Genomic DNA, 25150 nt, shown 5'->3' with positions numbered 1-25150 from the left:
AACGAGTTTAAAAAATCTTATCCAAATTCCAATGTTGAGTGAATATCCTGTCATAGATAGAGAATCGGGTGTATAACATCGAAATATTCTCATAGTATACAATATGAAAGAATCCGGTAATATCATTAATGAATTCCGATATCGTCATCGAACCGCTAGTTACTAACTTAATGAAGCCTTTCAAGACACCACCATGCTCTTCGTATGCTGGAAAGGTGGTCCTAGGTTGTGGAATGCAAAAAAGAAGAAATCGATACGTTTCGAGATGTTTTGATAGGAGTAAATTTTCCATTCAGCCATTCCACAGGTGTCGCCTCATAAATGTGTGCATATGCGTATATTTTATCTCGTCATCTCTTTGTGCCCTGTCTATCTCTCTCAGTCTCCCGCCAAAACCACCTTCCCATGATTCCCTCTGGCTGCTGGCCCTTTCTCAGAAGGACGGCTCTTCGGATGCGATAATGGCCCGCGCGGTGGCGTGAGGTGAATCTTCCGCGTGGTCCTCGCAGCGGCGAGCCCCGCCCACTTCTGCCTCTCCTCCAGCATCATCGGGAATTGCTGCGATTTTTCAGACATATCTTTTTTGCAAACACTCCCACGCCTATTTAGGAAAACTATTCATTCCCTAGGCTTGGACCTGTCTTTTTTACGTGTCGCATCGATTGCATAAAAACATGAAATTTTTTGGGAAAATTAAGAGTTCACCCTTTTCTATGTATCTCAAATATTTATTTTGTTTTTGTAGGTTGTTCTATCAATTAGTTTTTGAGTTTCATCATCTACAACTACATAATACCCCGCAAGCCGCCTAAAAGGGGTGTGGCAGGGGGTGTTAGGACACCAGCCGTCTGCGCATAAAAAATGAAGTGCTCTAACGAAGTTGGGACTAGCATTTGGGACAAGTCCTTTATGGTTCGGGGGAAAACGAAATCCCATATCTTTCTGTACGGCAAATCAATCAATTCGCCAATCACCATCACCATAAGTCAACAATCCAAAGATTGGTTTACGCAGCTCTCCGTTCCGCTCTTTTATCCTCTAGCATTTGCAAAGAGACGTATTTCTTATATTTTCCGTCCTTATAACGTGTCCCATTAAACTCTTTCGGTGTGTGTTACATGGAGTAATTACAAAGTATTCTGGCAGATACCCTGGCTCTCTGTATTTTCCGCTTCAATTCGCGATATGGCCTATTCCCTTTCATTCAATCTAATAATCCTCTTCTCTTCATTTCTTCTCCATCGTTTACCCAATATTCTACCCTCTAATACTGTTATCAGCACCCTTTCCCATCTCAGTGCTCGCTCCATCCATACCCTCTGTCTCCTCCGTATCTCATCTAAAAGCTGCCTCTCTTCACCCACCATGTCCAGCACTTCGTCTTTCATCCTCCTCTCCGTCCTTCCTCTTCATCACCTTCCCTATTCTTCTCCACACCCACTTCTCGAACGCCTCCATTCTTTACCCTAAATATTACAGTGAGATATTTTTTATGCATGTAGCACAGGTAATTGCTGGATGTTGTTTACTCTCTCTGTTCATTGAAAATTTGTAATTGAATGAGTGAGTTTTAAAGGAAATAACTCTACCGATTTAGCGGTTGATGTGTGCTTCTGAAACAGCAGTTATATTTCTTTGAAAGCTGACGGATTTGTGTCAAACCTCGCTAGTATGTGTAATTTATCATACGCCAGGATACAAGTGAGACACATTATGAGTCACCGACTTCATTTCATAGGTATTCAAAGCAATGTTAACACGTAGTATTGTAGACAGTGAAAACAATTACTACATGATTCAATTGCAAGCATACAATTCATACTAAGATGATATTATAGTATTATTATTATTGTTATTATTAATAATACCTTTTTGAAAAAATAAACGCCCTTGATATTTAAGTCTATTTTTAAAACTGCTTTCGTATATATTGTGTGTCGATGAATGGGAAATGTTTGTAAGCCGAGCCATTCGTCGTAGCGGTATTATTACGCTCGTGCCAGTAGCAGTGTAGGGAGAGAACGCCCCGTGTGGTCAGCTCTGTTGCTGAACTCTGGCTTGCCGACGTAGCAGATTGATAATGGGAGTGGACTCTTTTCTTTTAAACGAATCAGAGCCAAGCTGCTGTGCCGTCCTTCGGGGCAATAAGCGCGCGAAGGATGCTGCGACCAAGATCAAATCTTTTTAACCCTTCCGATTCAACTGCTCCAGGATCGGTTGATATTTTAATAAAGTTAGGAGCCTCAGCGAAGGAGAGCATCTTGGCGTTAGTGACCACTTAAATTTTTACTAGCAATAACAATTTTCTCTTTATCAAATACTGACATTTTGTCTTACTAACGTGAATATATTGGGAAGGCTTTTTTTTACGTTACTTACTAGATATTTATACCAATTTACATGTATGAATAAATATCTGGAGCAATATAATTTTCTTGGGAGTGGTTAACAAATCCAATATTTAGTATATAAACGAAAACTTAAGAAATAAGCGATAGTAAAGAGTAAATTGCCCTTAACATTTATATTATATTTCGCAATCAATTTTTCAAACCACCAACACGCTGATCGTACTACATCATGAGACGTCACGCTGAAAATTAACACCTAGCATAGCAGAATGGCTTTCGGAGATAAATTAAGATTTCGCACCGTGCAACCGGGTTCCCTCCATTCCCGAAGGAGCCGAGCCAACGCCATAAACCAAATAAAAACATTCTTTTCTGCTGGAGCACGTGACTTGACGGTGTTGGGAATTTGGGGGTGAAATGGAGGGCGGGGGTAAAGTGGTCGACCTTAGACGACATTTGCCTCTCCCCCTCCTCTAACCCCCTCCTCCCCCACCCTACCCACCCTCCCAGTTTGCTACTGTTGAGGAAACGCCACGACAACACGGCTTGATGGCGCGGTGCTCACTCGCTCACGTTGGAATGGGGGGAAGGAGAGGGCTACGAGTGAGTTTCTAAGAAACAAACAGCTCCTTTCACCAACGGCGAAAGTAATCTGAATGTTTGCAGACGAGATTGCCAGCCCCGATCCCAATAGAGGTGGAGTGGAGGGAGTTTTGACATACAAAATGAAAATCACTTGCAAATTTCACAGATATTTTAATTGCGACACCATTTGCAATGTCTATACATTATCACTAAATATTAATGACATTGAAGTTGGCGATGACGTTGAAATTAAAATGGAATGGAATTGATATTGTTATTTTTTACGAAAAAATACTACCATATCTGCCATGAGGCTATATCTGATAGGACTTAGTCACTTTTATCGCTTCAGTTCAATGCTATTTTTCTCGGATAATAGTTTTTCAACAGGGAAAATAAAACCTAGCAATCGTATCGAAAAATTCGCCTTTGCTATCAATACAATTATTCGCAACCAATTTTTAGAACGACTAGTACGCTTATCGGACTTTAAATTCATAAATAATATTTCTTACGCATAGGGCGACTTCTAGGAGGCCATGGAATGCCGTATTAGGCAAAGAGTGTACCTTAAATTAGTATCAGAGCAAAAAATGTGCTAAATAACCTCCACGTATAAGGGAAAAGAAGAGTTGATAGGGAAACTAAGCGTAGAAATCATGGCATGACGTGAAGCATTTGGAAGGAAACGTAGCATGGGTAAAAGACATCGACCTTAAATTTCTACTAGCAAATTCTCAACCTAGTAGTAGCTAATATTATCAGAAAAAACATATTTAAGTAAATAAAAGATCGTAGCACTTTTCCACAATTTTTTTTACTGTGTGCAACGCGTTTCGGCTCACTGAGCCATCATCTGGTACAAAAAAAACATACTCACTAACAAGAAAAACACGTCCAATCAACGTGCTACCCCCTTACGCGTGTATGAAAAGTTGCCCGCTCGTCAAGAAATTTCGTTTTGATGAATCAAATTTTTATTCACCCGAGAGTAGGATAATTTAAAAATTGAAGCAAAAATTCATGAGTTCGACCAAATGTGAATATAGTAATTTCATCAAAAATTGCGGGCATCATCATTTCATCAAAAAATGCAATTTGAATAAAGAAGGGAGTATTGCAGCGAGGTTTCCGAAGGCGAACGCCCAGCATACCGTGAAGAGGAATGCTATCGTCGCACGAAGCGAGTTCTGGATGCGAGTTTGACCTACTAATGCGATTTGGCGCCAATTCTTGAAAGCGGGCACTTGAGATATGTCGGAGGGAAGGGTGTTGATTGAAACCGGTCCAAGAGGCATCACTGAGATTGTTTGAATATTAATCAAATACTTAATTCAGAAATTGCGTTCACACTACAAAAAATACATCTCAACCTTGGTGCTAGGATCGCTGTCTCCTCAAGCAGGGCTTGGATATGCTATATACTTACCAGTGGCACCGACTCCATGGGGCTTGAGGGGGCTCGGGCCCCCTCAAAAATTCGTCATTGGTGTGAGGAAAAATTGTGTGAAGCTTGTTGATTTTCCCCGGAACTTACGGATATCGAGATTCGAGCTTTCAGGGTTCTTATGTTGATCATATGACTCTTCAAAAATGCTTAAAAAACTTATAACTCACTACTTATAAAATTTCCCGGGGCAAGATCCCCGCTTTGGGCCCCCCAATATTTTTTGTAAGTCGGCATCCCTGATACTTACATTCCTTTACTACTTCATAATCAATACAAATGTGGACAAAGTTATAGTCTATATACACCAGAATTTCAAGGAGTCAACTAAGTTTAAAACGAGTATTACGTCACGAAATAAGACTAAACACTTTTGCCCGTGAGGGAGGGAGGCGTCTCCTTAAGAGACTTGAATAACGTATATGCTTATCGTTTAATCGGAGTAAATAATCGTGGATTCATAATTACCCCGCAGTATTGATTCACTCGCTTGCAACGATGCGGTTAGATTCTATTTCTCCCTCAACTTTTTTGTGTGGGAAAAAACAATCTCTGTTTTCCCGTCAAGAAAGAGTTGTGTGAGTAGTCGCTCGCGTTCGTAACCTAGGGAACTAATCATGCACGAGAGGGTCACCTTTCCCTGATGATAATCTCAGCCGTGCGAGACGTGTATTCATTTCTATTTTTTTCCTACCCCGGAGCATACATCAGTGTTTCTTCCCTCTTCGAAGGGACTGCCCTACTCAAAATCGCGGAACGTGCATTTATTTAGATTCATAGTCGATTAGCGGAAGATATCCCCGCAAGCGTTGGGATTTAATAACCATGTTGGATAGTAATTTGCGCCTCCCGAGCGAAATTATACCCCTCTCGCGGTCCGACGCTGCCGTGGAAATGTCACGTGACTCCGAGCGCGGCAGGTATTCAATTTGATCGGGCGCCAGCTAAGATTGGTGTCTCTCTCCTCCCGTGAGATTTCTTCGACGGTGCGCGGATTGCCGTCTGTTTTATCGAGGCGTGAACGTGCCATACTTCCATTCTTTCAATAATCGGTTAGTGTCATGGCAATAGGATTCGCTTTGCTTGTGTCAGGTATTCTGTAGGATCACGGTTCTAACGTGATGTGCGTTACTGTATGTGGAGAAAATGAGTAACTTCTACTTTTAAATGGAAAACGGAAAAATTAAAATAAGTTACGGAAAATGCCAATTATTTATAGGTACAGTTATGAAATCTGTCCTCTTTTCTGTCCGCAATATGTAACATTTTTCCCTCGTTCAACGTGAATGCAGATTAGTACTCATATAAAATATACTTATGTTTTATCTGGCAACCAATCTGAGAGTCATTCATTAAACTATGTAAGGAATTTTTCTCACTGCTAATCAAAAGAAAGACAATGCGGTCATAGTTAACGTGATGCCGATTGCCTAAACACAGCATAGTTACTACCCGAGACATTTCCCCTGAATATCCGGCCTGGTTATGCCGCATTCTTTGAAGTTATCTCTCATTTTTTATTCGGTTTCAGTCATTTATTTTCATAATCATGTGAGGTTTCATTTGACCGTGATAAAATTCGTGAACCATCTTATCTCTCTCAGAACCACTGAAGTTCGTAAACGCGGAGATAACCCGTTTAACGGGTTATTACCTCTAGCCTTGCTTACTTATAAGGGCCCACTACATTATCGGCTTTGCCCTAAAAGACTACTTATTTGTGTTGGGTTAAAAATAGCTCTTAAGACTGGTAGATTTGGTTCACATTAGGAGCCGCTTTCTTTGGCGGGGAAAAAGTGAATGCTTTCGTGTTATTATGTTCTCGTATTTTAACTTTTATGTGATTTTCTTTGTCTTTTTGGTAGTTACTGATTATATAACTGTTTTTTCATTGTAGAATATTGTTACCAACCGGGTTTTCAAATAAGTTTAATATCCCAGTTCAATTCTAAATATCGATGCGTAAGTTTCTTTCAGCGTTTTGAATGGTATTGGAATCGGGTAATATGCCAGTGGGAAACCACAAATTTTGCCATCATCAAAAGTTTAAAGTTTATTTAAGTCTTAGCCTTTCCCGCAATAATTACTGCAATGCAGGTTCATGCTGTGTAGGAGATCTCTGGCCACAACAATCTGAAACCAGTGAATAAGTGCATCAACCTTCTGGTCTTTTACGCTACCTCACGCGCTTGGGTGGAATTAATTTTATCGAGATCCAATGCGCATAAGCTGGATTTACTGGAGCATAGTTCGCAATCATAACTTTCGTAAAGGTCGTGAAATCATGCTTTGTCGTCCCAATTGATTCCTGTTCTCTGGTTTTGCATACTTCATCTATATCTATCTACATCTACATAATACCCCGCAAGCCGCCTAAAAGGCGTGTGGCAGGGGGTGTTAGGACACCAGCCGTTTACAGCTTTAACAAAATGAAGTGCTCTAACGAAGTTGGGACTAGCGTTTATTAAAGTCCTTTATGGTTCGGGGAAAAAAGGAATTCCCATATCTATCCGTTCGGCATAACATCTCTCTTAATTTATCGCTTCTATCGGACCTGGAAATATAGTGTGGCTCTAATATTATGTTCTCTGTGTCGCTCTTAAAGATATCCATTCTCAATTGTTCAAGCAATCTAAGCCTAGCGCGCAGCCTCCGAGTCTCCAGCAGCTCCCAATTGCTATCCCTTCATGCTAACTATTTGATAAACTTAGCTGACAATGAGGGTAAACGTTGCTACTGTAGTCATATAACCTCTTAAACACATCATTAATATTGCCTTTCCCTTTTTAATTCCCGCGACATTTTCAGGAATCCGCTATAACTCGGGGATATATTTGTTGATCAATCTCCTCAAGATTTGATAGTATCTCAATGCAATATCGGAAGGAAAAGGCCAAGTAGTTTTTTACGCCTCATTTATCTTCCACTTAATTTTATCTAATCTAAGACCCCCCCCCCCTAAATTATGCTGGGGTACGTTCGAAGTGGAAGTCACTGGAAACCTTATATAACCTTCATTTACGTTATCACGCCCTAGTTATCATTAACTAATGAGGACGGGAGATAAGGGAATGTGAAGTTGTCGTAATTGGGCCTTTTTTCATATCTTTTATTCCTCATAGGTTACGCGGTCATATCTTTACTCTCATGTAGAGAAAAGAGAGTTAATGTGTGGAATGTATTTTTCGTTTGATGTGCCGAATGGTGTTTCGCATGTTTCGAGGTCTCGTGACCTTTTTTTTACTGGAGTGATAAGAATTAGTGTTGATCGAGCGCGACTTAAGTTACTTCAAAGATACCAAAATTGCAAAAATGATCACTTTCATCAAGTAAAATGGTTTGGATTTTATGAATAATGTCCTAATAAATTTAGTAGAGTTAGTTAGCAATGTTCTCCTCATTAGAACAGACTTTGATTTCATTTAACAGTGGTGGTAAATTTTAGCGAGCGAAAGGTCTTGTCCTAATTGAAACGTTTGATCATTTATTAATGTATCTCCTATAAATTTCACTCAAGTGCAACTCGCGCATCAAAAGCATGGAAGGAAAGTTTTACGAATCTCTAAACATCCCATATCTGTTCATGCGATATCTGTTGGTAGTATTTTTAGTTAGTTAACCCCTTGCGTTGTGATGACGAGTCTAGCTCGTCATGAACTTTCGACTCCAAATCGCCCAATGACGAGAGTATCTTGTCATCGGATTTTTAATTTTAGCAATATCTAGAGGAACAATGTAATTATTTTGAAAGACTAAAAAAGTTAAAACATAGATAGTTTACATAAATAATTAATATTTCATGAAGCATGATGCATAGGAAGGATTAAAATGATTTTATTCAAGTAGCGATAGCTGTGTTCTCCATGCTCAGTAATCACATTTTGTTTCAAGGTGTTACGTTTATTACAAATTAGAAATTATCATTTCATTACCTACCATGTAAAAGAGATCTTCAGAAAAAATAAATAGAGAATAGGAGCACGATGTTCGAAAAATTAATCGAATTTGAAGGTGTTATTAATATTTTGTAGTTCAATTTTTTAAAGAGGTACCTCCATTGAATAATTGAGTTGTTTTGCATTATTGGCCATGCACTTTCAATCGTTCTCCGTCTTTCACCCACTTTCCGGCTGGCTTCATTCGAGGCGTGTCCCAGTTGCGTTGGCGCCAATCACGACTCGACCGAATGTAGGTAGCTACTAAGTGCCACGATGTGCATATTTACATTCTTCCTCCTTCGCCACACTCAAACCTCCCTCCCCTCTCCTCGGAGCGCGAGGTACCATTATTGTGCGGCCTGGGACTGCTAGTAGTGCCTTCCGCGAGGAAAATGTTTATGCATGCCCGCGAGTCGGACATTCCTTGGCCTCGTCTCCGGAGTAGGCCGACAAAGTCGCTTTCGCATTCCGATCTTTCCCGCCAAAAAACTTACCGAGATACCACTCACGTACCCCCCCTCCTGTAGCCTTTAAAACTTTTCCTCCCCACCTCCAGCGTCCAGTCAAACCCCTTCAGCTACTTCAACCACCCCTTTCTCACCACTCATTTCCTTAAGAATTACCCACCCCTTCCCTCCCTCTCTCTTCCTTTTCGCGTGTTTGTTTTTTCTCCGTCTTACTGCGGAGGTTTTGGCATACATTTTCAAGAGAGAGAGAGAGAGTCGAGCCTATCTTCTCTGTTAAGGCTTGGTTTACATGACGCATTAACACGTGTTGGTTAATGAGTCCAATGTATAGGCTTGAGAATGAAAGGGGAAAAATGCACCGTGTTTGACGTCCATCTTGTACGAATGCGCGGGATGAACGTAGAACCTGTTCTAATTTGGTTGTTGTCATCACAATATTCGCTACTATTTCACCAAATATAATATCATTCATTGATTAACTCGAACTAGTCAATGTGTCGTGTAACTAGGCTTTGATACTACATGTCCTTTTTCACTGACACTCTTCACGTCAGTATAACAGAAAGAATATCGGATCATTATTAACGTGGTACCCGTTGCCTATTCGCTGCAGTGTTACCACCCAAGTTATTATGTAATTTTCAGTAAGCTTATAGTAATTTGGGATTCGCTTGCAATGATGGAAGACATGCCAAGACCGTAATACACGTTCAGGTTTTGGTAGGGTAATGAATCCGGGTTTGTAATATGCATCATGTACATTTAATAATAATGCACTCTGTATATAATAGTAATATACTTCATTGAATGGAATCTGAGCATATTCTCCTTCCGTTTAAACATTCAGGCATTTAATCTTATGGGCATGAGCGCTGGTAAATATGGATTATATATGCTGTATCGTATTTAGCTCGAGATAATATACTGAGTCTGGCAGCCGTAATGCAATGAACTCTATAATTCCATTCCTTTTATACAGGGGCGGATCCAGGATCTCTTTCTGTGGGGGGAGGGGTGGAGGACAAGGAAGGCCGGATCCAGCCTTTTGTTCAGGGGGGCACAAGGATACCCCGTCTTACAAAACGAACACAATGATAACGGGACCGTATTAAAAAACTTGCGTATTTCTTTTAAGTGTGGGGGTGCACCACCCTCCCCCCCAGATCCGCCTATGCTATTTTATATGTAGTACGGGTAACTGCGGCCAGTACGGTGTTGATTTGTCGTATTCGATATTCATTGCTTTCTTCGTCATTTATTAATTTGACAGCTTTAAACCATGCATCAGTTTATCAGGCCCCTAATTCTCTCTCTGAAACACATCACGCCCTCCAAGATTACTTTCTACTTCTTCCTCTTCGTACACAGTAAGACCTTCATTTATTTGTTTTTTTTTCCTTTTCTTCGCTGCCGGATAAAAAAAAGAAGGCGTGAAACTTAAAACGACCCTCTTTCTTATTTATCTCTCTGCAACGTTAGTTTTTTTTTTCATTTTATTTCTCGGCGCATGCGCGAGAGGCTGGAAGGCCGTCTTCACTTTTGGCGGGAAAATCTGCGCGCCGATGATGACGAAAGCGGTCCGCGTACAAGTCGGGGAGGGGGTCGCGGAGGGGGAATGCTTGAGGATGGGGGCCAAGGGCGTTTGACGTGCGTAAAAGCGAAGGAGGAAGAGGAAGGGACGGATGACGAGGCGCTCTGAGGATTCTGCGACGCTCAGCCCCTTAGCGAGAAAAGCACTACGCAGTGTAAATTCAATAAGCATTTCTGAGAGAATCCATGTGCGTCAACTTCGCCATGCTAACGCTAAGCATTATTAACGTTTCCTATTCCTCTAATGGGACGCAACGCTACAGCTATTTTATTCGCCGTGAATCAATAACTAAAAAAATCACCTATTGGCATTGAATTTTATTAGTACTGTTATTAAAGCAGGGGTCTCCAAAATACGGCCCGCGGAGGGCTTTCATCCGGCCCGCGCACTCGTTTCAAGTATCGAATATCTTATACTTCAGTAATCGGCAAATTTGCTATCCGGCCCAAAGGGCGGACCCCTGTTATTAAAGTATTCCACCGATAAAGTTAGGTTTCCATGGGGTACTTTAGAAGTATTCTGGCAGCCTCACCTTCCTTTATGGACTTCCCTCTTCGGTCACAATGAGGACAACTCGCTTATATTCTAACTAAAAAATCCTTTCTCCTTCCTAATTTTCACGAGTATTCATCTACAGAGTGACGTAACTAGGAATATGCTATGGGTGGGAGGGGGGATGGGATGGCCTAGGGTGGCGAGGAAACAGGGTGTCCGGGATAAATATTGAAAAATGACATGTCTGCATATAAATTTTACATCATTTTGGCACAAAAAATTTAACTTAAAGCGGATTCAGTTATAAAATTTCAAAACTAGACAATAGTTTTGGAAAACCTCCTCCTTTCTCTGAGGGTTAATGGGTATCTATCCCTTCATCCCCCCCATAGTTACGCCACTGAATCTAAGTATGCATAACACCCTGCGAACGACATTTAGGATGTTTGGCAGGTGGTGATGGAGCGTCAGCAATCATTATTTTATTATAATATCTTCTAAGAATTTATGAAATGAATGAATATATCAATGTAACTTTGGTAGTAAATTTGTGTCTGTGATTATGCTACTAAGACTTTTCCTTAATGAATTGTCTCATATTTCTTTTCTTTTTCGGGCGTAATTGTTTCTCTGTGAAGTTCATTAATATTTTTGACTTAAACTTTGGTTAAACTTGTTCTTCACTTTAACTATGGAATTATCTTAAATTTTCAGAGTACATTGAGTAGACTTTTGTCAGTTTGAAGATTTTACCTCATTACTTTCTTAAATGTATACATGTCGTATTTGAGGCACAGTAAATGCTGGCAAAGATTTATTCCGCGCTCTCCGAAATTTTTCAAAAATAGACAAAAATGTTTGAACGCGTTTCATCTGCCGTTATTCACAATTTGAAAATGCGTTTTCTGTTTTACGCGAAATAAATAGGGAAAATAGCTATTAGTGGGTGGAGTGAACGTTACCAAACATTGCGCTATGCATTGGCGTTGTGTTAGGTTTCCAAGTGTCTGAAAATCGATTGTGTTACTGATTTTTAAATGGGTATATTCAATGGGCCATATTGAGAATATTTTCGCTGCTGTAGTAGCCAAATGTTTAAAATAGGGATGTTCGAGTACTCAAAAACTCGATTCGAGTAGTTGGTACTCGACTCGAGTGTTTCGAGTAGCATTACGAATGTCGAGTCGAGTAGTTAACGTAACTGAGCAGTCGAGGCCCATGAGCCAGTAATTAATTTACGTAATATAATCTTTATTAGTACTATTCGGCAAATGCCTTTACTCAAGGCTCTTCTAAGCCGTTTGAATGCGCATATTAATTAAATTTTCGACATATTACTTGGGGTTAATTCATTTAAACTGTGCTTAAACTGTTTAAGACACATTAATTTCCATTCATCTCGTAATGCTGACTCAAGTACCATCAACGTTTCTCATTATTATTTTTTCCTTTTTACTTTAGGATAATCATTCAGAATTGAAAATATACTAGGGGATTGAAAAAAAGAGAATATGGTGGAGCATGCTTTGTTGTATTGCCTGGGTCATAAATTACCATACTCGACTCGATACTCGCGAGTAGTTTTCAACTCGACTCGATACTCGACTCGAGATCAAAAAGTATTACTCGCACATCCCAAAATTAAAAGCAATTTTTCCCCTATTTATATTATTTCCGGGCCTAAATCCCTTTGATCTGTTACTAGCTGCGGGAGAGAGCTAGTTTATCCCACTCCATCGCTCCATCTTCCCTCCACCCCAAGTGTTCATCGTATCAATCTCTAGACTCCTGACCAGCTTTTTTAATCAGCCCGTATCACGACCCGTCCTCTCCACTGCGCTCCCCGCTAGTCTTTTGTCATTCTGACCACGGAGGGAAGAATGCTAGTCGTAGGCCTTTGGCTCGTTTAATGTGAGACTCTGTTGCCTCGCGTCATTGAGAGGAAGTGTTGGGAGTATCCTGGTACGAGGGGCGAGAGATTAAAGAAAAAAATGCAGTGTTGAAAAAAAGGAACGAATTGATAAAAAGGATTGACCTCCTTCCTCGGCGCGAGGGAGAAAATCTTTCCCGCCAAAACTTCACTCCTTTTCCCGCTCACCGAGCGACCAGCCAATCAGGAGAGGAGTTTAACCGCCGCGTCCTCCAATAGCGCCGCTCCTCTCTCCGAGAGAAAGAGAGCCTACGTTGCTTCGGAATGTGCCTCGGACGCGGCGAGGAGAGAGAGATAAAGGGAGTTAATATTTTTTCATAGTGCGTGGCACTTTTCTTTCTAGCACACTCGAGCACTTTTTTTCGTTGGCGACGATCGCGCGTATAGAATTTGTTTGTGTATACGTTTTTCCTTTCATTTTAATGAATCTTCGATGGGATCACGCATAGCGAGTGCATACGAAAATTGCTCTACAATTTTTTAAAATTATGTAATGGCTTGAACCTGTCGGTATCAGGCACACATTGTATGTTAAGCGTGTCGAAACAAAAAATATTCCAAGACATCTTTGTATAATCATATCGATGAAGACGTTTTTGTTGTTTTCAAACGCGTAATATTTTCATATTATTTTAATGAGACTTTGAGTGAATAAATATACTACCCGATCAAAGCCCTGCAGTCTCGCTTTGTAAAACCTCTTCATCTGTCAAGTTTCTCAGGGAAACTTGTAAAAGAAAGTGTTGCCAACAGTGATGTCCACTTATTTTCTCATGGGCTAGGGGCTATCGAAATAATTGATGTATGATCATTGAATATTCTTAAATCTTAAAATTGTTGCTTAATACTCGCTTGGTTTTATCCTTGTATTCGATTTTACTTATGTGCTGTACGTCCGAAGAGGTCCTTAATTCTTCAATCGTGGGAATGAAGGTTCTGTAACTCTCTTATTGGGCTCTGGATGTGAATCAGTTAAAGATTTTATTCTTTTAACATCCAGTTTCAAGAGGTTATTAAATTTATCCAGGCTTTTTTTAAGTCTTTTATTCGCTATTTTTTAGATTTAAGGAATCTAAATTTGCATTCGAATTGTTTTTATTTCCATCTAAATTTCATCCATCCAATTTTATCCATTCAAATCCATTTTAGGATTTTAATCCATTCAAAATAGGTGAAAAACTATATCTTTCGCATCAATGGATAAGGTAAATAATCCATAATTCAACAAAGTGTAAAAAAAACATGATTAAGTGTGACAGTAATTGCGGTCGTCGGTTTAGAGGGTCGACTGACGACTTCCTCGACTGACGTGAGGGCCATCTTTCGGTGGCAAGCGAGGCTGTGAGAGAGGTCGGAACTTATCTTCTGAGTGAGTACGCACGTACTTCATTTGCGTTCTTTTTTTTATTACTTCCCTCGCTCTCAAACGACCTCTTTTATCCGCCTAATTTGGTTGTCCTTTCAGGTCAGCTTTGATAACAATGTAGGTCTCGTGCTGTTTACCCTTTGTTCGCTAACAGCGTGGACACTTGTTCGCTCTGACGCTCGTACGAATCATTATTTGCCCGTTTTATTTTTAGCTTTTTTAAACGTACGGTACCGTGCATTTTGACGTGAATGTCGTGTTACAGTGAAAACGAGTTCAAATATAAATTTTATGTAAGTGAAGTTTTCAAGTCCTAATGTGATTCGTGCCTGCGTACCGTTTTTCTGCGCTTAAATAAGTTTTAAATTTAATAAGTTTTTCCCATCAATGATTTTTATCACCTTTTCATTAAATATCTTAAACGAATATCCATTAACCGTCAACCATTAGGCCGGCAGTCTTATCATCGACGCATTGGGCCACTGTCGCGCTGTGACACTTATGTTAGATTCGATCAATCGTAATTAGTACATAAATTTCCTGAGGATAGGTCTTTAATAAAATACGTCAGTTTTCCAACGTATCAAACGTGTAATGTTCTTCCTCAGGACGCTAATTTGAAATTTAAGTTGATGCGGACATTCATCAATAGCAATAATTCAAAAATAGAATTCCTATGCATACGAAGAACTGTATTATAAAATACCATTTTGATCATTAAAAGAATGCACGTATCGTAATGTTTTTGTTCTGCTCAAAATGTTCTTTTTTAATACTGTTTGTCATTTAAAAAATTTTATTTTTATAATATTGCTCACAGTGACTGCCCACATCTTCAATTTCGTAATAATGCACTAAATCCCTGGGGAAGACCATTATAAGTTTGAAACGTTGGGAAACTTTTTTTTTTTTTTATAGACCCACACCCCAAGAAATATATCTGCTACTTAACTACAGTTTAGGAGTCGGGAAGGCTATTTATTAATCGTAAAAATCATCGAGTGTTCAAGATGATCGAGCCGTCGAAATAGCTTTCCGCCAACCGCTCCGCGATGTGCTTGGAATCCTCTTATTTGGTCTTCCTTTCAAAACCCTTCTCTGGGAATCCGTCAGCCTTTCTCCTATTCTTCGTCCCGCCGTTACAAAAAGATCCTTTATATCTCGTTCCAAAGGGTTCCTCGACTCGGCACGCGGTGGGGTTATAACTTGGAAGATGTTGGTGACGAAATCCCTAGTAAGGAAGCTTAGGTTGTACTTGTGAATGTATGTACTCATTCATTACCATTTGGCGACGTGCTTCATGCGATGCGTTCGGATTCCGTGACGGTGTTAGAAGGGTTTTCTTTGTATGGGTTCCTCTACATGCCTCTGTCTCTTTTTGAAAGTTCTTTGCCCTCGGAAGGCGTAACGCCACACGTAAGGTCCTAACGGACTCGGAGCGACTTTCATCGCCCATTAGAATGGCTGGTCACGGTTCTCTGATAATCTAAGAGGTGAGCCGGATGTGTAACGAACTGATACAATGAATGTAATGGGTGATTTTAGTCACTGAGGACTTACATTCTTGATGCACGGTATTCGTTATTGGACATTCAATTGGAAACTAGTTTTGAGAATCCGATCTCAGTCTGGCTATTTATTATTTGTTGTAGCTACATCTTTTAACGATTGCACTTCATTGTGTATTTTACCATAATGTTTGCGGACGCTGGTCAATGAAAGAAGAGTATTCACGCGAAGCTATATCTACTGTGACAGTCTCCGAATGGGATATAAAAAGAGTAACTTTTTTTTAACTTTGACGAATGTATCGCTTTAATTTTCTTTTACTACGATTTCCGAATCGACTTTGAAATATTTCAATGGACGAAGAATAGCTTGTTAAATAAAAAATTACGACTTATATACGTTGTCGAAGTTTTTAGTATTGCAATCGCACTAAGCCAATTTTGGGTTTGGACACAAATTATGGTCCAAAAATGATCCAAATAGAAGTAGTTGTAGGGTTTGAGGCGTCACTTTGTGGAATTTACTCATGATGAATGAAAATGAACTGTGCTTTTCCACATAATTATTTATTTAATCACTACCGCGGTTTCGACACACTGCGTCATCCTCCTTTCCTGAGGATGACGCAGTGCGTTGAAACCGCGGTAGTGATTAAATAAATAATTATGTGGAAAAGCAAAGTTCATTTTCATTCATCAAATAGAAGAATTTCGTAAATGGACCTAGCGAATCATAAGACCTTTTACTAAACTTTTCATCAAAATCGTAATAAATTAAATGACAAAAAATAGACGGCATATGTTAGTCACTATTAACGGGGCAGTTTCTGTATCTTAAGTATCATCACCTATCGCCAGTATTTCAGAATGCCAAAAAACAATGGATATCCAGAGGATCTGAAGAACTGCGTATGTGTGCAATATCGTACATCGCAGTTGGGAAAGGCGGTAAGGACTATTCTAGAAATCGGTCACCATGGCGACCGGTTATGTTCGGCTGAGCCACGCGGTCGCTCGTTGCCGGCATCTTCCCCCCCTCCCCCAACTATCTCTCCCCGTCTTTCACACTCTCAGCATCCCAATGGACCACCTCTCTCTCTCTCTCCTTCTGCAACTCCCTCTCCTTTCCTTTCGATGGATTTTCCCGCCAGTATCGCCCTGAATTCTCTCTCGTGCGCGCTGGAATCTCATACCGAAAGAGTTTCTTCGCCTCCCTCGTGGAATAAGAGGGGCCAACACTTCCCTTGCTACAACTGCGCATTGACCTCATGGCGTGACCGGATTTTCTCCTTGCTCGCGAGACGCACTTTGCGACTTGACGGGACGTTCAAACATTCCCGCCTCGTCTCTCACAAGACCTGTCAGGATTATGCACCGTTTCTCATCCCCTAGACCCCTCAAATAGCGCGCACTCACAATCAGAGCAATGGGGAATTCCACTGAAAATGTATGATTATGCGATAAAAAACATCCTTCGTGCTGAAAATTACAGTGAAATCAGTTCTTCTCTAACCTGCGTATTGTTCGTAAAATTCCACTTTGAAAATTTTTGTTTGAATCTTGCGCTCCAAACGACCCATCGTCATGTTGGCTGATCGTGACGTCAGAGTCAAGTAAACTATACGTTTACGTGATGCCAGTAGAGAGTAGACTAAAGAGAATAAAGTCCTAGTTTTAGAAAAACCTATGTATCTCTCTGTTCAATTTATTTTTTTGTATATTAATGTCATCGTCAGTCATGTGAAATATTTATCCTGAATGATTGACAGGTCTAAAGAATGTATACATACTGGAAGATGCAGCACAGTATTGCGCTTATTACTTTTTCATCATCCTTATCTACGGCGATTTCCACAGTATCAGTAAATTTCCAAATTAATCTACCTTCAGAATGTTCCCAGAATGCGTCTTTTCGAAGTCGGAGTCAACCATTGTGCAATACACGCTCCGTAAAACTATTAAACTATTCACAACTGTTTTCACACACCCTTCAAGTTATGAATCAGTATCATCGTAGATGCTTGTTATCGTCGTTACTGTTTTGTTATTGCCATGGAGCGAGTCTGCTTACTCGCATTCTGACGTCACAGGGCGTTCTTGTAGCGCGAAAGAATTAGGTAATATTTGCGAACTTTGAAGCTCTCTAGCAAAAAGAGTATTGAGAATAATGAAGTCGTAATTGAAACGGATCTATAGGAGGACACTGTTGAATAATTTAAGCATGGGATAATTTATTTTCGAAGATTATTTTTTAGGTTTATTTCTGGTACTTTCTGAAAAAGCGTCTCCCGGTTGTTTTATTTGTATTGTGGTAATAGCCTGGTAAGCATTTCTGTTTGGATTTCATTTCTTCTTGAGTGGCCTAACTATGGATCAATTCATTTCTTTCCGCGGATATGCTAGCTATCCCGGGTTCCATTCAGTCGAGAACAGTGGCGGATACAGATGGGGGGCGCAGGGTGCGCGCGCCCCTCCCTTGAGGGGTCCGGCCGTATTGCCAAGCATTGCAGAATCCAGAATTATGACTTTTTTATATCATAAGATGGCATTGTCTTATATTTGTGTATAATTACCTTAATTAAAATTTTATTTTACTCTGCCTGTGACTTGATTACTTTTTATCACGATAAAAGTAAAGGCAACTCAACTTTTGCGCTCCCCCCCATGAGTGTTTTCTGTATCCGCCTCTGGTCGAGAAAAGTGACCAAGACATACCTGCATCCTTATTCGAGTGCGCCGTAATGCCGTCCTTTATGAGACGCTCTGAATACATTAGCCAGTCCACTGCAATGGTGCCGGGTTCGAATCTCGCTGCCGGGAAAGGGGTCACGTCCCCTCTTTGAGGAAGTCCCTTGACATTAATGCTTTCCAACGTGGTTCACACGTTATGTCACGAACCTGTCCGGCTATTACTTAACATACGTGAGAAAACGTTCAGTAGTTCTACTCCTAGTTAGTTTTCAATTTACGTCGCATCGTTTCATGTAAGAATTAGACTTACATCCGTAACATTTACATGCGGTTTATTCGAAGTTTCAAACGGGAGATTATAATACAGCAATAAAGGTATTTATATTAGCTAATTCAGGCTGGTTTTTAACGATAGTATGCCCGACCAGTCCTTACACCCTATTATGCCCCGAGTGGATCAATTTGACCCAATATGACCACGTATGCACATTTTACTCAAAATACTTAATTCCTTCCCAGTTTATTAGGAATTATTTATTAGGAAATATAGAAAGGCTTCAAATGGATTTGATAGACTGGGTCAAAATGACCCATCCGGGCATGGCAGGTATAAGTGATGAGAAAAAATAAGAATATCAGGCCTAAATTTTGCACAGTGGTAAACCAAACTAAATAATTAAATTTCATGAAATATGAGTCTTACAATTTTTCTTCCTTTCAAGAGAATCAACATAAATATTCTCTTTTGGGTCAAATAGACCCAGCCGGGCATTCTACTGTTAATGACAAACACACTCAAAATGGTATTGGGAAATATAGTTGTTCAAGTCGACCCCTGGAAATCTGGTTCTGTTTTTCGCTGTTTTAAACAACGTTGCACGCTGTGAGAATGTATTACCGTCGTAAATCGGAGATCCGCTGCGAAAAAGAATTAATGTTTGCGAATGCGTATATCCCTCAGTAGTGACAGCGATTCCTTTTCGCGTTTTTCACCTCTGAAACACGAGTAAAGTCAACAGATGGACGTGCTTAGCCAGCCTTCGCGTCGTTATCACGAACGCTAACATCGCACGCCCGTATGCCGCGTCGTTCTTCCGACCGATGCGAACAGCTGTTGCATTCCGCCTCGCGATCGTCTGCTATTTAAATTACTTACTCGAATTTCGTCTCCCGCCAATTTGGGAAGACCCCCTCGGGTGTGGCACGCGTCCGCGGAGAGGAACAGCTGACGTTGGTTCCCAAATTATGTTAATGAGGACGAGTGACTCATCAGCGATCTTATCGTACTGTTTCCATTGGCTGTGGGCTCCCGCGGAATACAGGGTGTTTTAAAAAGAACTCCCGAATTTTATGGATGAATTTAATGGAGACATTGATGAACAATAGGGTGGTTTCCTATTATTTTTTATTGCATAAATCGAAAGATTATTACTCCTGGAGTACGTATTTCACGCTTTTAGATTTTTAAATGACGATATCTATTTTTTGCGATTAATTGAAAGTGAAAATTTTTCAAGCGCGCGAAAACGCGACGGCTAAGTACGAATGCTGGGAAAAGCCCGTGTGACGTCATTCTGGTTCCCGCTGTCGGCGTGTGAGGTGACCTTGGGGTGAGGCTTTGAGCGCTGATACGACGCAGGCTGCCAGCAGGTAGCAGAGTACCCTCCTAGCAGATAGCACTTGGCTTAAATAAGGATTATTAATACCCTATCAAACGAAGGAAACTTTCCGAACTTAGGTAATTTTAATGGGTGATTATTAAGAGATGTTTCCCTGAGCTCTGTGCCTCATGCGTGCATTGGTAATTTCAGACGATGTAAAACTCCTATCTACTCGTATAGAAACTACGTCCCTGTGGTGTCACGTGGAGTGGCATTGCATGGGTGCCAATCTGGCCTTTTTCAAATGCGGTTAAAATTGACGATTGCCATTCGTCTGAACTGGGATTTCTAAAACCAAATAATTTGTATATTATGAATACACTTATGGTGGGTAACGAAATGTAATCAATGCCTTCCGTTTTCTTTGGTGAAGGAAACTACCCTATTACATCAATGAGTACATATCACGAAATAGAATTCCTTCAAGTTTTGTTCAATATTAGTTAACTTTAACGTGGGATCAATTTGTTTCCCTGCACACGTAGAGACGATATTCCAACCCTCGCCACGTATTCACTTACATTTCAGGTGTAACTGTCCCAACCGTCGCGTTGATTCTTTCCCGTAAAGGATATGTATCTGTGATCTTTTCACTGTAGGCAAAACTTTTTATGTGTCTCCAAAAGAAAAAGTCAAGGAGAAGTTTTCCAAGCGGAAGGAATAATACTGGAAGACCCCATTCAGCCATCTCCTGGGAGTTTATGGGGGTAAACTCTATAAGTCTCTGCAGTTTATTTTTGGCATACTTAAATTTGAAATCCACTGCATAAACCTTTTACCAAAAATTATAACAAATTAATTGAAAATATAGAGTGCACGTAGTCAGTTTGGGCGATTAAAAAAAAACATTCTTAGCCAAAATTTCGGAATGAAATGAATTCTATATTCAGAGATTTTGATTCTTCATTCAGAAACTCATTATTCATATCCTCCATATCGTAAAATACAGTATGAATAATGAGTTGCTGAACGAAGAATCTCAATCTTTGAAGGTGGAATTCATTAAACTCCGAGACTTTGGATAAGAATGATTTTGTGCTACGCAGCTCTTCGTCTCTGGCCTCTATATCTCCTTGTAGCTCGTGCTCGGTGAGTCATCTCTCTCATAATATGGACGGGGAAAGCTCTCTACCCAACCGCCTTGTGAATTCACGACGCGGCACCGCTTCGCCACTTACTACGTATTTGACTGGCCCAAGCGCATCGCTGCTCCTCTGGAATTCATTCTGAGTGATATGGGGAAAGGGGAAGAGGGGCGTCTGAAGGAACATCTGGTGATCCACATACCAAATACCCCTCCCCCCTCCCGTTACTCCCTCATATAACCCCCCTACCCCCTCAATACCCTTAATCCATTCCTCCCCCCATTCCTCCAACCCCCCATTCCATCATGTCCCCTCTCCCACGCCTGTGTTTCGTAACATGAAGCTCTCTATAGCTTCCGTGTTTCCCGGCTGTGGGTCAGGCTCTTCCCTCCATTCATTCATGCGACGGCATATGGCGTTCTTTTAAAGCCGATAGATGGCTCTGGTGACTCAAAATTGAGGAGGATGAACGAAAAGTACTTTACAAGTTTCTCTGAGTGTTAAGTGTTTCTTTAAGTTCTAAAAGTGTTGCTTTAAATCCGTTAGATGGCTCTGGTGACTCAGAATGGAGGAGGATAACCGAATAAATATTTTTGAAACTTGCCCTCGAATAATAATTTGTTTTAGGAAGATTTTCGGGCGAAAAAGTAAGAGAGGTGTGCTATTTCACGCTCGTCCTGTCACACCTTGAATATGCAACGAGGAAAGGGGATCCGGCGGAGAAAGACGTAAGGCGTGAACTTAGTCAAAAAATACCGCGGCGCTACATGAATCATGACGCAGATGTCAAACGAATATGACTGCGAGTCGCTAGAGATTCCGAGGCCCCTGAGGCTGCGCCATTTTTTCAAGATTTTCGCCAAAATTAATTACTTCTTTTGTTTTTATTTTGAAAAGGTTTTGAACGAGTATGCTCTACGTTCCAGGTTCAATGGCTGATGCCATTATATTCATGACGTTTACCTTCTTTGTTACACACTAATGAATAGATATTTCTGGAATTTTTTAATGAAAGGTTGAATAAGCTCTCCTTATGAATGTTTTCATGTGATTGAAATTATTTCAATTTCACTTCATTTCTTTGCCGAAATGAAAAAAATGAACAATTAACCATCGAAAAGATCAATCAGCTTTATTTAGATGTAATAAATTTATTATATAAAAATGCAATCGTCAAAGAATTTGGTATTGAAACATCTCGTATGGTGTATTTTATTTCCATATCTGAAAGTTCATGTATGTATATTTTACGGATTGGTATTTATGCGGAATTAGAACAAATATCTATAACACTCATTTCTATTTATCTTCCATTATCTTCTATTTACTTTTTACTTCCAATTCAAGTGCCATATTCTTATTCTCCTTTTTCTACTTACAGAATTTTGGAGGCAGAGGAAGTGCAGCGGCGATGCAAAAGCGAAAGCAACCATCACCCCGAATGCAGTTGGCGTCGAAGATGCAGAGACTCCGTCTGCCATTGATGGCCACTGAAGAGATGCTGTGTCGGCCGGTTTGCGGAACAGCTTCTCGCGGGAAGAATGGTCGCGCTTGTATATACGCGGAAAGTGGTCCATAAAAAAGGCCTTGAAGACATTAAGCGTCGTGAAGAGCAGTAATACACAGCTATACGGTCAAAGCCTCGACATACCTGGGCTAGATGACTGATGGACGATTGGGAAGAGATCGATGTATCGATTCTTCTCGGTCGAACTTTCCTATTTCGATCTGTGCATCGCTCGAGAGTTCCTGAATCCGTCTGAGGTCCTAGTTCCTGGTTGGAGTGCTTTGAGCTAACTGGTCGCACCGTGTACTCTTGGTTTAAAATCTACCACTTTTTCAACAAGGAATTCCTCCTAGAAGTGTCCGGATACTCTGCTGAAAGTGTGGTTCCTTGGACTCCAGCGCGAGTGGAATTTACAATCTTCAATGTCCGTGTCACAGCGACCAGTCATATTCGGCCCGAAATTGGGTCGATTGGCTGTTGTGTACATGACTTTTCATTCACCCTGTAAAATCTTGCTTGTCCATTTCATTTTAAGTTTATTTCTTGGTGGAACTTGTGTAATTTCGTGTATGTTTCAGTACACGTGACCGCTTCTTTCGAGCGGCGTGGAAACTAGTTTTTTCGTCGCTAGCTAGAGGAAGAATGCATAATTCCTGTGTTCTACTCATTTCCCCTGACCCCTTAATTTAAAAATAATGTCTATTTTTGTTGATTAATGTATGTATTTTGTGTTTTTTTTCGTGCCGGAACCGGCGCCGTGAACCGCGCCGGTTCGCGCTATGCAGCTATGTTACCAAAGAGGATCGCAAGGGGACCCCGGGAGATGTATTTGGTTTTCTCGCTTAATGAACCATCTTTTTGAGACCTCGACCTTACAGTGGCAGTACCTGTGTGTTATCTCCATAGTTCATGGTGGATATTTGTAGGCTACAATGTTTGCGTTATTTTCCGTGTGGGAGCCATTGCACTCATAAAATAACACAGGCCAACAAAAAATTTTGTTTGAAAACTTTTTTTATTTCAATAGCTGATCTTTATAGATTTTGATCAAATTACATTGCTGGCCTGTGTGATCTGCTATTTTCATTTGAAAATAATTTCATTACAATACCAGTTTCTGTTGTCATAGTATCATTATTGGCAAAACTGCGCATCAAGTGGGGCACTCCGTGCATATTGTAGTGCTTGCTGATTCAGTTTTTTTTGCACGGAGATTATTAATTTCACTACCTTGGATATTTCCATCAATCAAGAAGAATTTTTGCCACTAAATTCAGGTGCTTTCCGTGCTGCCATTAGATGAAAGAGGCTCAATGTCATTCAAGTAAATAAATCGCGACACCGGCTCCTCCCCAGCACGCATTGGAAACACCAAAGATAGAAAAGAAGGATTTTGAAAGATCAGTGTACGAAATAGTTTCGGTAAACTTCGTGTGATTTTTTTCTCATTTAATTTCGGCTTGTTAGTAGCGACTTGCGTTCAGGCGGTCCGATCAAAGTTTTCTCCTTCTGTCCTTCACTGTTTTAGGTTAGATTCAGTCAGCGTTCCTTAGGTGCATACTGCAAAAAAATTTCTACAGCAACCGTTCTTGTTGTGGAACAGAGGCTTCGTCGAGAGTCTTTTTATATATATGCTAATGTCATTTGTTAATTATTTGAAAATGAAATCCCCTAATGTAAATGTATTTAACTCGAGAAACTACTTTGTGCATGGGGTATGGATAAATTATTAACTCTAACGCAACAAAAGGTTTGGTAAAATGTAATAGTTTCTACCCGTTCATGAAAATATTTTAAATTTTTTTTGTAATTTCTTTGGATTCTGATTCTAAATCATGTGTTCATTCTGGTCCTCTTTAAATATTCATAAATGTTTATTTTATTCATAGTTTTTGTCTAAAAATGTAGTTATGGTATGCGTGAAAATTTATGTTTATACCTATTCTTGTTTGTACAAGCATCTAGTCTTACAATACTACACAGATCTCCAGCTATATAAATATATCTAGTTGTTAATGTGATTGTTTGAGTTTTAAAAATTGAATGAAATAAAATCTTTGTACATATTTCATAAAAATAAATTGTTTTCTCATGATATGAAAATGCCTTCAATTTGTTACCACGCCATTTACGATCTCTAACCCAACCACTGTGAGCAGAATTCAGATGTATTTTTTAGTTGCTTTTACTACTATTTTTAAAAATTATTTTATTGCTCCATGCTCTCCTTATATATAACAAAAATGTTTCCTCTGTCGTGTTATAAATCTTCTTTAAATAGCTGAGTAGCATGGCTTCCAGCTGAATTCAAATTACGCCAATAACATTTCTCCAATTTCATACTGTTATAGTTTAGATTCAATCAGGGTTCCTTAGATGCATACTGCAAAAATGTTTTCTACCGCAACCATTCTTGTTGTGGAACGGAGTGTGGCGCTTTACGCTGCGGAAATATGTACGCTTCAGAAGGTGGTCGAGAGAGGACTGGAGGCATTCGAAATGTGGGTCGGAAGAAGATTGGAAAAGGT

At 40.1% G+C, this 25150-nt stretch overlaps 1 protein-coding gene across 1 annotated transcript in view; it reads left to right on the top strand.

The window, feature by feature from the left end:
* LOC124162052 overlaps positions 1 to 24661 on the top strand; it is a 46041-nt gene extending 21380 nt beyond the window's left edge. The window contains exon 2 of the mRNA XM_046538392.1: positions 22497 to 24661. Within this exon, the coding sequence (XP_046394348.1) occupies positions 22497 to 22609 (113 nt within the window). The 3' untranslated portion in view covers positions 22610 to 24661. The remainder of the gene's footprint in view (positions 1 to 22496) is intronic.
* Positions 24662 to 25150: the final 489 nt, after the last annotated feature.

Source organism: Ischnura elegans, chromosome 7 (assembly GCF_921293095.1).
Source record: "Ischnura elegans chromosome 7, ioIscEleg1.1, whole genome shotgun sequence".
Classification (NCBI taxonomy): Eukaryota; Metazoa; Arthropoda; class Insecta; order Odonata; family Coenagrionidae; genus Ischnura; species Ischnura elegans.
Note: the sequence above shows the minus strand (reverse complement) of the source record. Positions and strands in the feature narration are given on the sequence as shown.